Genomic DNA, 12,500 nt, shown 5'->3' with positions numbered 1-12,500 from the left:
CTTTCTTCTGCTCCGCATGTAAGAACACATTTGGAACCCATTCCTCGTCGTCTTCCTCTGCCCGCTCGACCCGGGTTCTTTTCCTGTTCTTTTTTATTGATTGCGTTAACAGTTCTATTCTGCGATCACACTTTTCTTCGACAGCGTTCACCTCCATCTTGACACGTTCGCTGCAACCGGATGCGCATTTGTCAACGTCTCATTTGCATGCGCATTATTAAGAAAAAGGCCCTCAGCCCATAACAAAGACATTATTGTCTTCTCTCCTAGGCATGTTATTATTTTTGATGGTTTCGAAAGTTTCCTATTAACCACAACTGGCAGGCATTGAGCCTAACACCGCGAATTTAGGGGTCAACTTCCGGAAGGCAGTGTGGCCCTGTGGTTAGGGACGCTTGCCTTGAAATCCGGAGTTCCCGGGTGCAAACCTCGTTCTGGCTACTCGATGAATTTGTTCCTGGTAGTCCCTGGTTCATCTCGGCCACGCTTGTACACTGTAAATGGCCAACTGGTTTGCCTTCGGCCAGTTGTTGTTGTTGTTCAGATCTGTCGTTTCCTTGATTGTGTTTCACACAAAAAAGGAAAGGAAAGGAACTTTATTTAAGTGTCTGATCTTTTAGCGCCATAGAACACTAATCGGGGACACTGTAAATTGAAATTAACAAGTTAACGCAAATCAAATCAAATTTTGGTTTTTGAGGAGAGGGGAAATCGGATTACCTGGAGAAAAACCTCTCGGCGCAGAGTAAAGAACCAACAAACTCAACCCACATATGACGCCGAGTCTGGGAATCAAACCCGGGCCACATTGGTGGGAGGCGAGTGCTCTGACCACTGCGGCATCCCTGCACCCCAACTTTTCATTGGCCCTAAAAAGCCCCTCTGGGGAATGGTCAATTAAGTATGTGTTGTGCTACTTCTTTTTAATGCTCTACAACGCATTTTGTGACGTAATCTCAGATATAACCGACGCCACGTCACTGGCTTGCTTCCGTTCAACGATTGCTACTTTTCCTTTGTTTTACGTCGGCGCATTCAGTCAATTCTCGGATAAACCTCCCACTGTTTTTGCCTACCTGTACGCGTTTTCGATGGACACTAATTGCTCTGCCATCTCTTTGCATACTTCTTCTCTTATCCTGACTTCTAAAGTCTGCATCTTCCGCTTTTCTTCGATCAACTTTTCTTGCAGCATTTTCACCACACTGACAAGTTGCTAAGAAAGTGAATAACAAAATCAGCGCTGGATACATACATGTACACGAGTGCCGCACGTTACACACAAACCCTGACTGCCGAGTCGTGTCCCCAGAGCATGCGCATTTCCGTCAGAGGCAAACGCGTTACCGTTTATCACTGACGTGGGCAGTGCTGTTAAAACAAGAATAAATTGTAGGAGCAGAATGTGCAGATAATTCAGATTTTAAAGGAACGAGGTGTTATACAATGTATTCTTCCGATTCAAATGAGATGCAAGTTGTTTTCTGAAATTGTGCGTTGTTTGAAAACGAGCCTTATAAGGAGAGGTTGCACAGAACAATTTCAATCTAATTTACAGCACGTACCTGCTGATAGACGCTCTCTTTATCGCTTCCATTCTCAAATACTTCAACTCCAACATCTTCATCTTCATTCACTTCCTCTTCCTCCAGGCCTGTAACATCGCCTTCAGGGGCAGGGGTGCAGATTGCACCGTTAGCCCAGGGAACAGACAGCCTAACTGCCTTGGAGCGAGGTGTAGGGACCAAGGGACGGGTCTTCTTAGCCGGTGGGGGAGGAATGTCCACTGGCTTGGTGACTTTAGTTGTGACCTGCAATAGACCGTGAAAAACCACTTTGCACTTTGCTTAAATTAATTAAAGCAGAAGGTAAACTTCAGGCTGAGTTGTGTGTTTTGCAAAGTGAAAAAATTTCGGTTAATTTTAGCTAATTACTTGGATATAAGCTTTAAATGACGAGTGACTTTGTAAAAGAAAGAAACAAGATAGAATAAGAGCATTATCATGCTTTTGTCACAAGCAGCAACCTTCCCTTTTCCGCATCACAAAGATAGAACAAGAAATTGAAACTTGTCTCCTAGCTATTTTAATCATTTTCCGAAAAAAATTGCAATTTGCGAAAGTCCGCTATCACCCTAGACTGCAGGCAGCGTTCTCATCCTCAAATGTTACACCTGTGGGAAGATGTATATGCAAATTATTCGCTAATACCGACAAGGGCTCGCTTGGCGTGTGTCCCGGCTTTTGAACGTGCGCCGATCGCACAAAATTAGGTCCACGCGCTCGCGTAGAGCAAGAAAGGAAAGACAGTGCTCGCCGTCTAATATGTATGAGTTATTGACCAAGGTTGTTAGGTCAAGATGGCCGGATATTGGCCAAGTTCTTTTTTTGCGAGTTTATGGACCGAGACGGACGCCCCTTCCCAGCGGGTTGGGCGAGAAGACGGATGACATTTCAGAATACTGACTAATCTTCTCAGGCTACTTAGCCAAGTGCTAAAGCCTCACTTGAACCTCGAACCTCAAACCTTTATTGATTTCAGAGTCATTTGATGCAGGTCAACTCTCACGGCCATTTACTTTTATCCGTCGATTCCTTTGCTAAAACCAATTTTTCGCTAAAGTGCCCCTGTGATCAAAAAAACCACTTCCTTTTTTCCTTCAGATTTTGAAGGCGTGTTTGCTTAACACCAGACTGGCAAAATTTTGAGCTTTGATATTTATCCAAAGGCCGTTTACTTTGAGTGTAAGTTTTGGATTTCACGGTCCGCCATTACTCACGTTCAAAACTGACCGATTGGACCTCAGACGGTTGGATCCAGGGAAAAGTGACGTCAGAGGCTCACTGGCTTAAAATTTCAGCGTGTGAACGCAGCTTATTATATGTGCAAAGCGTGAGTTTAAAAGTCTGAAAGCCCAAAACCCCCGTGCTGCATATTAATTCTGCGGCGTACACACGTATTGCATTCTTAAACTAGTGAGCCTATGACGTCATTTTCTCCTCGATCCAACTCTCTCAAGAATATGTATGGGTTATTGACCAAGCGTGAGGTCAAGATGACTGGATACTGGCCAAGTTCTTTTTTTGCGTGTTTATGGACCGAGACGAAGTCGAGGTCCATAAACACGCAAAAAAAGAACGAGGCCAATATCCAGTCATCTTGACCGAACAATCTTGGTCAATAAAGGATTTATTATATGACTTAAAACACCAAAAAATGATCTTTGATCTTGCGGGACCAAGCGAGAAATCCCGAGCGGGCAGTATCACTCCATCTTGCCCGCTCGGGTAGCCAATCAGAGCGCTTGATTTGGTTCATCTTGCCCGCTCACGGAGCTAGTCATATAATAAAATGTTAGTAATGGCGGACCATTAAATAGGAAAATTACAGTTAAAATAAAGAGGTGTCTTTTTGAAATCAAGGCTTAAAACGTGGGTCACTAAAGTGTTTTGTTAACATAGTTTTGAAATCCAAAGAAAAATATGAATTGATTTTTTGGCCACAGGGGCAATTTAAGCTGAATGAATAGCCGTGCACAAGTGCTCTACATATCAGGTAGACTGTAAATCGAATGTAATCATTATCAATGTAAAGCAATATTATTGTTGTTTTTTGATGAGAGGGGGAACCCGGAGTATCCAGCAGAAAAACTCTCGGAGCTAAGCAGAGAACCAACTTGTTCATCCGGACGACCAAACTGCATCAAGGAAGTGGTTCATGACGTAGGCAAGACACGCTTATTTGAGAAACGTAAGGAGTCAAAGCACCCGAATGAAAAATTCCTGAAAAGTTTCCAGGGTTAGAAAAAATACACACACGGGATTCTGCTTTAATTTGCGATTTTATTTACAGTAAGTCAGTCTCCCCAAAAGCCCTTTACACGGTTAGTTTTTCTCATTTGCATTACAATGTAATCTAACATGGATGCGAGGCAATTTCGGGTTAAAACTACAAAATAGCCCGAAATTGCCCAACATACATGCTACATTATATTGTAATGCAAATGAGAAAAACTAACCGTGAAAAGGGCTATTAGTAGAGCAATTGTGTGCTAAACTTGATACATGTAAGCTTGAGACTAGAATAGACTTATCACCATCATCATCATCATTGGTCATCATTATTAGCGTAGCTCCATAGCTAAGAAAATTTGGTAAACTATTCATCCGAGAAATTGCGGTGGTGACGTCTGCGAACGCCCACCGTACACTTTCTGCGGGGCAGGGAAGGGATTTGGGCGTCAGCCTGTCGGGGGAGGGGGTATGACTATGTTGTATTTTCTTGGCGGGAAATCACGCAAGAAATGGTGTGGGCATTGTCATCGCGTTCAAAAACTTGTTTAGTTTAGGAACTTGTGACATTTGAGAAAATTTAAGCGAAGAAAGCCTCGAGAGAAGCCGAGGCAGGAGAAGAAGAAAAAATTTCAATGAAGAACACCGTTAAGCTGAGAAAAACAGAGCAAGACAAAACATTATTTACAACGGTTTGCTTTCAGGTAAGCTTAATGTTTTCCTTCTTAATGCATGCCTCGCTGTCTCACATATTTTGTAAACCTCGCTAAAAAACGGAGAAGGCCTGAAAACGTTTGCATCTCCGTGTTAAGAGAGAGATTCTGGCACATTTCAACAATTACACACCACGTCGCCATTCAAACTTACAGCAGACATCATCGGTGAGTTTTCTGGTCATCACTGTCTATTTTGTCAGACATATCATAACCGAACTCTTGCAGTACCTTTATCTGCAACGAATGCACTTGCATAATGCAAGCATTGTTTAGGACAGCCAGATAATACTTAGAAAACCGGTTTGATAAGCTCGAGCCTGCGATTTTCGACAAAATCTCCAACAGCAATTGAGTTATAAGAATCTTTTGTCAAGCGGTTTGTGACCGGCTACAGTTGCTTATTTTGGAACTGAATTCACATTACTGTGCCGACTATCCACACTAAATTAATACCTTCCGATTTAAAGGCTTTTTGTGTGAAATGGATGTCCAGTCGTGAGCTGCTTTGTTTGACTGTGAAATTGTAGTTGAGTAAGAGAATTACTACGCTTTAATTAGTAATTTTTGCTGTTGTTCTAAACTGAAGAGAGAGGGTGTAAAGATTATCAGTCAAACGGAAAATGTTGTGAAAGAGATTAAGTGCATCCAATTTCAGTTTTAGTTGTTGACTAAAATTGTTGGTTATCGTTTGCAAGGCTTGTTTGTTTACTGCTGTCAGTTCAGAGGTGTTTGATCACTGCAAACTGTAGGCAGAAATGCCGATGAATTTTTCAGTTTTAGTTGTTGACTAAAATTGTTGGTTATCGTTTGCAAGGCTTGTTTGTTTACTGCTGTCAGTTCAGAGGTGTTTGATCACTGCAAACTGTAGGCAGAAATGCCGATGAATTTTGTACTTTATGCAGAAGCATATAATTATTTCCATGGACACTATATCGCTTTCTGGGGTTAGAAATGGGAGCTCCGCTTTTAGGCTTGGCTAAATCTTTATATTATTAAATTCAGTTACCTTTTTGGCAATGGCTGAAAACTTCATGACATGAAATGTTTCGTCGAACATGGACGCACACATGTTAACATTGACGATCATTGAAGCGCGCCCTTTACCGCAAAAGAATCCTTGAAATAAACGCGTTAGCTTGCTTTCACGGAATGGGATGATTAACGGCTGACTTCTGCAACAAAAGAGACGTAGTTCAATAACAATGACTAGGTCGTGTTGAATTGGGATTAATGATTGAGAGAAAACTGTTCTTGGTTCTTTCTTTCCACAGGTACCCCAGTTACATGTAACGCTCAAGAAGCCCTAAAAGACAAGATTATTTCCCATTTTTTACCATAACATGTGAGGCGAATTCTCTAGAGTAGCCAGAAAAAAAATTAGTTTACATGTACGTTTTGCCTTAAATCTTAGTGCTAACTTCAAACGGAATCAGAGAGATTCGCACATGTTTTTACGCGCTTTTCGCCGACCCAGGGGTATTTTCTTTGCGTTCTGAATGGCACATGTGAATGTGTGCGTCTACTGCGATTGCCCAAACTACTCAACAGGTGCTACCAACAAAAGTTATTAAAACTTACGGATTTCTTTGGTTATAACGGAGATAGTCCAGACATTTTCCCAAAGTCATAAGTGAGGTGTTGATGTTTCCAGCCTCTTTCAACCGATCTCCTTTGCTCTGTGTTTTGGAATAGCGCTCGGAACCGGCAAGATCTACGAAAGACAATCTGCAAAAAAGGAATTCAAAGACGTCCTTCATCTCTGTTCATGTACTCTGTGGGATTTTTCACTCTATGACCTTGTGACCCATAGATTGTACTCTGTTTAACGCCAGACGCTTTAACAGTCATCACTTACGAAGAATGGGTTAACTTTTGCCATTTCCCAGTTTTCCTTGACCCAGTTTCGCTAGTTTTTCAAAGAAAGGTTAAAACCCATTCATTTGAAAGGGGCTGAGTGCTGAGAGTTGGTTAATTGTCATATGTCTTAAAGGTTATCATTCATGATTTGGCCCACCATATGGCGACATTCTATATATAATGGAATTAGTAGGACATGCCACAAGCAGCATTCTCAAGACCGAGGTCACAGCTTTTCGCTACACGGACCGACCCTGAGATGGTAAAGAACTTATTTACATTTTTTCACTCTCTCTCTCTCTTACTCTCTGAAATCACATTTGTAATTGCTGACTCGCATCGCGCTTGATAGCGAATGCAGTAAGCGACTTACAAACTGAGCGTTTATTGTAGAATTTCATTATATGATACATGTTCAATCTGCACTGCTCGCAGTTAGCAAAAGCTAGTAGATGCGAGCAGCGGTTACACTTGTATAAAAAAGAGAGCACGTAGAGAAAGCTACGGTATTTTGTTGTGTTTTACAAACAATGCATTGTAGAACGAACAGGTGTACACATAACTAGTGTACAAAGTGTACAGTAAACAAAGTGTATAAGTAAACATCATCTAAAATCAAATCAATACAAAGTGCAAATATGAACGTTTATATTTTTAGACCCCTTTCAGTTACTTCCCAATGTGGAGCACAAAACAATAAGATTGCTTTGCATTTGAAAGGTTTGTTTCTCTCGGGGGAGAGAACAACCATTGTTTTGTCCTCCAGATTGGGAATTACTGAAATGGGTCAAAAACGAAATGTCAAAAACGAGTGCGAGTGTGTCATCAGGGGTTCCAAACACAGAGCCCATAACTAGGAGTCTACAACTACATGGATCTGAAAGGTGGGGCACTAACAAAGAAACGTAAGAGTTCTGGCAGTTGTGAGCAGTGTTTGAGGAAGGACAACTGTGGAGAATGCAGCCAATGTAAGAATAGAAAGACTGGTCATCAAAAATGCAAGCTCCGGAACTGTATTTAATAGCCCATTTCCGAGTTGCTGCATGCCTCAGTTTCAAAGCGAGTCCTTGTGTACAACCATTCAGATGCAAATGGTTGCTCATTCCTATGCAAATCAAACTCATTTCCCTTTTAATAGTTGAGCACCAAGACTCGCCTCCAGACCGAGACGAACAGAAACTCGGAAATGGCCCATTGAAAAAGAAGCCGAGTAACGCTGGCGGCAAACAACGAGTGGAAGTCGACCTCTTGCTAGAGCATGGGTGTAATGAGCTGAACGACGTACCCATTTTGAATGGCTCGAATTCAACGGTTTTTGATAAACCTACAAATTGAGCAAACGATATACAACGCAGCAATGAAAACCAAAGGTTCTGCTGGTCTGTCCGGAATTGATACGGAAATAGAGAAAATTTTGAGCTCCAAAAACGTCAGCAATGAGGGAAAGCTTCTGAGAGAGGAGATAGCCGCAATAACCAGAAATCTGCTGACATTAAGTTACCACCCTTCTCTGTTGGAAAGCTACACTTCCTGCAGGCTCATTCCACTGGATAAGAACCCAGGAGTTCGAGCAATAGGTGTCGGAGAGGTATTGAGACGAATAATTGGCAAGAACCATATCTGCGTTCTTGAAGGAGTAGATCAAGTGGGCAGCCGGACTCCTGCAGGTTTGCGCAGGTCATAGTGCTGGTGCAGAAGCCACCATACACGCCATGGCCCAGATTTTTTATGATGATGGTACAGACGGAATCCTATTGGTTAACGCCAGCAGTGCGTTCAACCAAATGAACAGAGCTGTCGCAATGCATAACATCAACACGTACAGAAGTCCCTCTAGACTGTTCATCTTCATGGAGCAGAAGAGATCTTATCCCAGGAAGGGATAGCACAAGGTAACCCAAAGGCCATGCCACGGTACGCGATCAACACATCCATCATGATTTAGAGCCTAAGAGCGCGCATACCTGAAGTTAAGCAAGTATGGCTGGCCGGTGACTTGGCGGGAGGCGGCCCAATAAGCCAGTTTCGTATTCTCACGGTTAGACTGGATCTAGCATGAAATGGAGGCTAATGCGGGGAATAATTTGCACGAGAAAAGATTTCCCCACATTAGCCTCCATTTCATGCTCGATACAATGCAATCGTTAGAATACGAACCTGGCCTAATGAACTGTTAAACAACTGGTACAAGCTGTTAAGTCAAGAAGGGAAGAAATTTGGTTACCTGGTCAATGGCTCCAAAAGTTGGCTGATAGCTAAGTCATAAGACCTTGCTGACAACGGAAGGTCAACGACACCTTGAAGCAGTTGTTGGATCACCAAGTTTTTGACATGACTTCTAAACTTTTTTTTACCTAGTATGAGTGTTATGCCATGATCTTTTTTTTATCAGACAAGTGATATCATAGTAATTTGTAAAGGAAATGAATACTCAATATTTGGGTGAGTTTAAAAGATAGAACTTTTGAATAAATGTACATCATTGGTCGTGATGGAGAGTGAGTCAGAATCACGTCGTTTTCGCCGGCCAAAATCTTCTTCTCGATGAAGTGATTCGGTTAACAAGACCGCTCAAGTTTCAACTAAAGTTACAAATAATTGGGCTGTTAGCATTTTTGCCGAATGACTGAGGTTAAAGAGAGGTAAAGGACTTTTTAAAGACCACGAACAACACAAGGTTCGGTTCATGCCTTGAGTGCAGACATTCCTGAAATGGATGCTCTGTCGCTGTCTCAGAGCGTTACTAGTTACTAGAAAGCTTAAGCAAGCGCGTTTTTGAGACCCGGGCGGCAACCGGAAGTGAGCTGTTTTCCCTTCTAACTCGTCTTCACACAACCACATTTACATTACTAAGTATCTTTTCTCCATTAGATATGATTAGTATAAAAATCTGGGAGACACCACTGACCTCGCTCACGAAATGTTCTTTTCCGGTTGCCGTCCGCGTCTAACAAACGCACATGCTTAAGCTCCCTAGTGTTAGGAAATTACGGACCGCGCGATGAACTAATAAGATTGCTAAATTCGATATCGAGCCCTCTTAGGAAAAAAAAAGTATTTGAGGTTCAGTGCTTTTCATTTAATGAACTGCAGTACACTTTCATACCTGCTGACACGAGCAACATGAGGATCATCCACATCTACTACACGCAAAACTTTTATGCTGAAGATGCAGTGACTGTGGAAAAAAGGGGGCACTTATTTTAGTTCAGTGGGTAAATCTCAGGTGGATGGTGAAAAATACATGTTCTGCATTTGAAAATGTGTGTAAAATAAGTGTGTGCACTTTTAAGTGCACATTTTGTGAAAAAACTCATCTCATCTCAGAGAGATAAATCCAATGACAGTTTAAAAACTTAAGGAATATTTAAAGCTAATTTCCAAAGTGAATAGAGGGTTTACTGTAGTTTCCAAAGAAATTGTGGTCAGTGTTGCGTCAGTGGGGAAGTCAAACACAGAAATAGAAGATATTACATGTGAGGGTAACATGTTTTCGCGCGAAAACTCACTTGGTATTTCACTGGTGTTCATAAAGGGCGTTTTTAGTAACTACAGAGGAAGGCTGTCAAGCTCAAAAATGGTTCTTTCGTCACGTTTTTGTGATTAAAAACACATTATAGAATCATCCGGTTGCAATTTGCTATTTATTTTAAAGATCGTTGACGTTCCTGTTGTTTTACTGAAGGTAAACGTTTGTTTATTGGTTTAAGCAAAAAATTTAAAGTGTCAGTTTTTTAAAAAAACAGAGCAAATTATCTCCGAAAAATGCGTGGTTACCCACTATCTTCTTTTTTTTCGACAAAAACGTGAATGTCTTTGAAACGAGACAAAATATTTCAAATATGTATAAAATATTTTTGTTTTACCATAAAGTACAGTATGGGCACCAGTGACTGGGTTGTGTCACATTCACTGGTAACATTTAATTCACCTGCGGCTGGAATTTTGGTTCAGCCTTGTCGATGCTATCCTGAGGTTCTTTTGACCAATTTTAAGAATCTGAAAAGTACATGTATGTAAAGCAATGATGAGCAGAATCTGCACACTCTTCGACATGTCCAAATCTCAATCATCAGACATTGAGATGACATATAGAACCAAAAACTCAATTTAGTCTTCAGAGTTTTTGAAGAGCAGGGAGGGCACAGTGGTGAGAGCACTGGCCTCCCACCAATGTGGCCTGGGTTTGAATCCCAGACTTGGCCTCACATATACAGCAGTTATAATGCATGGGTTGAGTTTATTGGTTTTCTACTCTACTCTGAGAGGTTTTTCTCTGGGTACTTGGGTTTTGCCCCCTACTCAAAAATCAACCTATCATCTGATTTCTCTACAGTGTGCCCAATTAGAGCCTCAGCACTGAACTGTACAGTTGACACAATTATACATGTATGTAAAGTTCATTATTACTATTATTATTATTATGGTAAATTTCAACCTTTTTGAGTTTTTTTTAATCGCCTAGTTACCGATTTTCCTGCGGGGTCTAAGAGTAAAAAGGGCTCTGCAAAGGAGGTTTTATTATTATTTATTATTATTATTCAATCTTAAATAGATCTGACTTAAAGCTATGAGGGCTAAATGATGGTTAACTACTTATAATGTTCATTAATATTATTATACAGTTAGTAATACTATGGATCCTTTACCTTATAGGCTTCATCAGCATTTGACACATAAATTTCCCTCAATCCTAGAAATTAAATGAGCCAGAATAATGAAACATCCTACAGCAAATAAAACTGAAATAAAAGTAATGACCACGTCAAATTAAGTTTGGACCAAAACGCTAGCTTGAAGGGCAGATTTTGGATGACTATAAAAAGTACCAGATTTAACTTTAGACGTTTAGAAGTAAAGACATCTCTATGGGCATGAAACTTTCATATAGTACAAAGTACTGTACACATAAGAGAGACTAAAGGGAGTTGAGGTGTAAACCGTAAACCAGAATCATTGACTTATGTTATATCCCAAATTACACAAACTGTACTTTGAGGGTTTGATCAATCAGAATTTCACTCTGAATCAGAATGGCTTATCTAAACATTGATCGTGATGGATGGAAGGTGCATTGTAACAGCCAGTGACTGGTTCTTAGGAGCAGTTGACATTTATAAATAATAGTCAACTTGCACACTACTCCCAGTTGTTTTACAAGACAAATACAGTGTTGATGCTTTGACATGTCCACATGGATCACCACTGGCATTTTATCATACTTCACCTACCTTTAACATAGGGGTTGCCATTGGTGTCATCTCCCAACCTGAGAGTGGTTCTCTTTTTACCTTTGCCCATTGGGCAGGGCTCTAATAAGTCATGAATTGTCTCGTTGTAAATTTCAGCAAAAGAAACCCAAACAGAGAATTTCACAGGTCCTTGAGCATCAACATTGATTGTGGTGTCATCTACTACTCTGGAGACATTTTCTTCAGCATCTATTGATGATAATTCTGTAATCAGAAAAAATTGGCAAGAAGACAACTTAGTGTCATGAATACATGTACAGTAAAGGCATTATTTTATTTTAGTAGTGCCAGTCTTTCCTTCAGCTACAAGGACAGTATCAGTGGAAGCCGACAGAGTGCACTTTACCCAGTTCCCTTTCCCAGTGCTCCATTTTTGGGTATTTAAAGTTACAGCTGCACAAAACAGACAAAAGTTCAAACAGACGTCGAAGTCACTGGGAATCAAATTTGTGACCTCTGACTGTCAAAGATGCGTACCAGTCAATAACTGAGCCAGTCGCCTGCTCCTGTAGCATCTGTGTTTGCAACACAATCATGTATAAATTTATGCTCAACAATTTAGAGGGATCCAATTTATTACCTTGATTATTATCTACCTCCTGACTTTTGAGCACAGTATTGCAAAGTGCTGATTCATCAGCACAGCTGACTTTGGATACTTCAGCTGATATATCTTGATCCAGTTTGAGAAGTGCATGGATGTCAAATGTCTACAATTAAAGGAAGAACAACCCAGTAATGCTGGACCACAGTAAGGACAACAATGAATTAAAACTAAACTTTAAGGTGAGCACATCTGACTGGCTTTTTAACAGTTTCTAACTAAAAGTAAAGCCTTACAGTAACTGTAATTGTGGGAAAGCCGTATGATGCTTAAGCCCATG

The 12,500-nt window shown here is 40.9% G+C and overlaps 1 protein-coding gene across 1 annotated transcript in view; it reads right to left on the bottom strand.

Moving 5' to 3' along the window:
- LOC138052728 (kinesin-like protein KIF20B) overlaps positions 1–12,500 on the bottom strand; it is a 35,726-nt gene that overhangs the window by 20,709 nt on the left and 2,517 nt on the right. Inside the window, exons 3-12 of the mRNA XM_068899286.1 lie at positions 12,197–12,326; positions 11,596–11,820; positions 11,014–11,057; positions 10,296–10,363; positions 9,471–9,542; positions 6,086–6,232; positions 5,514–5,679; positions 1,566–1,811; positions 1,077–1,216; positions 1–170 (exon numbers count right to left, since the gene is read on the bottom strand). The exon at positions 1–170 is cut by the window's left edge and continues 5 nt beyond it. Of these exons, the coding sequence (XP_068755387.1) occupies positions 1–170; positions 1,077–1,216; positions 1,566–1,811; positions 5,514–5,679; positions 6,086–6,232; positions 9,471–9,542; positions 10,296–10,363; positions 11,014–11,057; positions 11,596–11,820; positions 12,197–12,326 (1,408 nt within the window). The remainder of the gene's footprint in view (positions 171–1,076; positions 1,217–1,565; positions 1,812–5,513; positions 5,680–6,085; positions 6,233–9,470; positions 9,543–10,295; positions 10,364–11,013; positions 11,058–11,595; positions 11,821–12,196; positions 12,327–12,500) is intronic.

This window comes from Montipora capricornis, chromosome 6 (genome assembly GCF_036669925.1).
Source record: "Montipora capricornis isolate CH-2021 chromosome 6, ASM3666992v2, whole genome shotgun sequence".
In the NCBI taxonomy this organism is placed as follows: domain Eukaryota; kingdom Metazoa; phylum Cnidaria; class Anthozoa; order Scleractinia; family Acroporidae; genus Montipora; species Montipora capricornis.
Note: the sequence above shows the minus strand (reverse complement) of the source record. Positions and strands in the feature narration are given on the sequence as shown.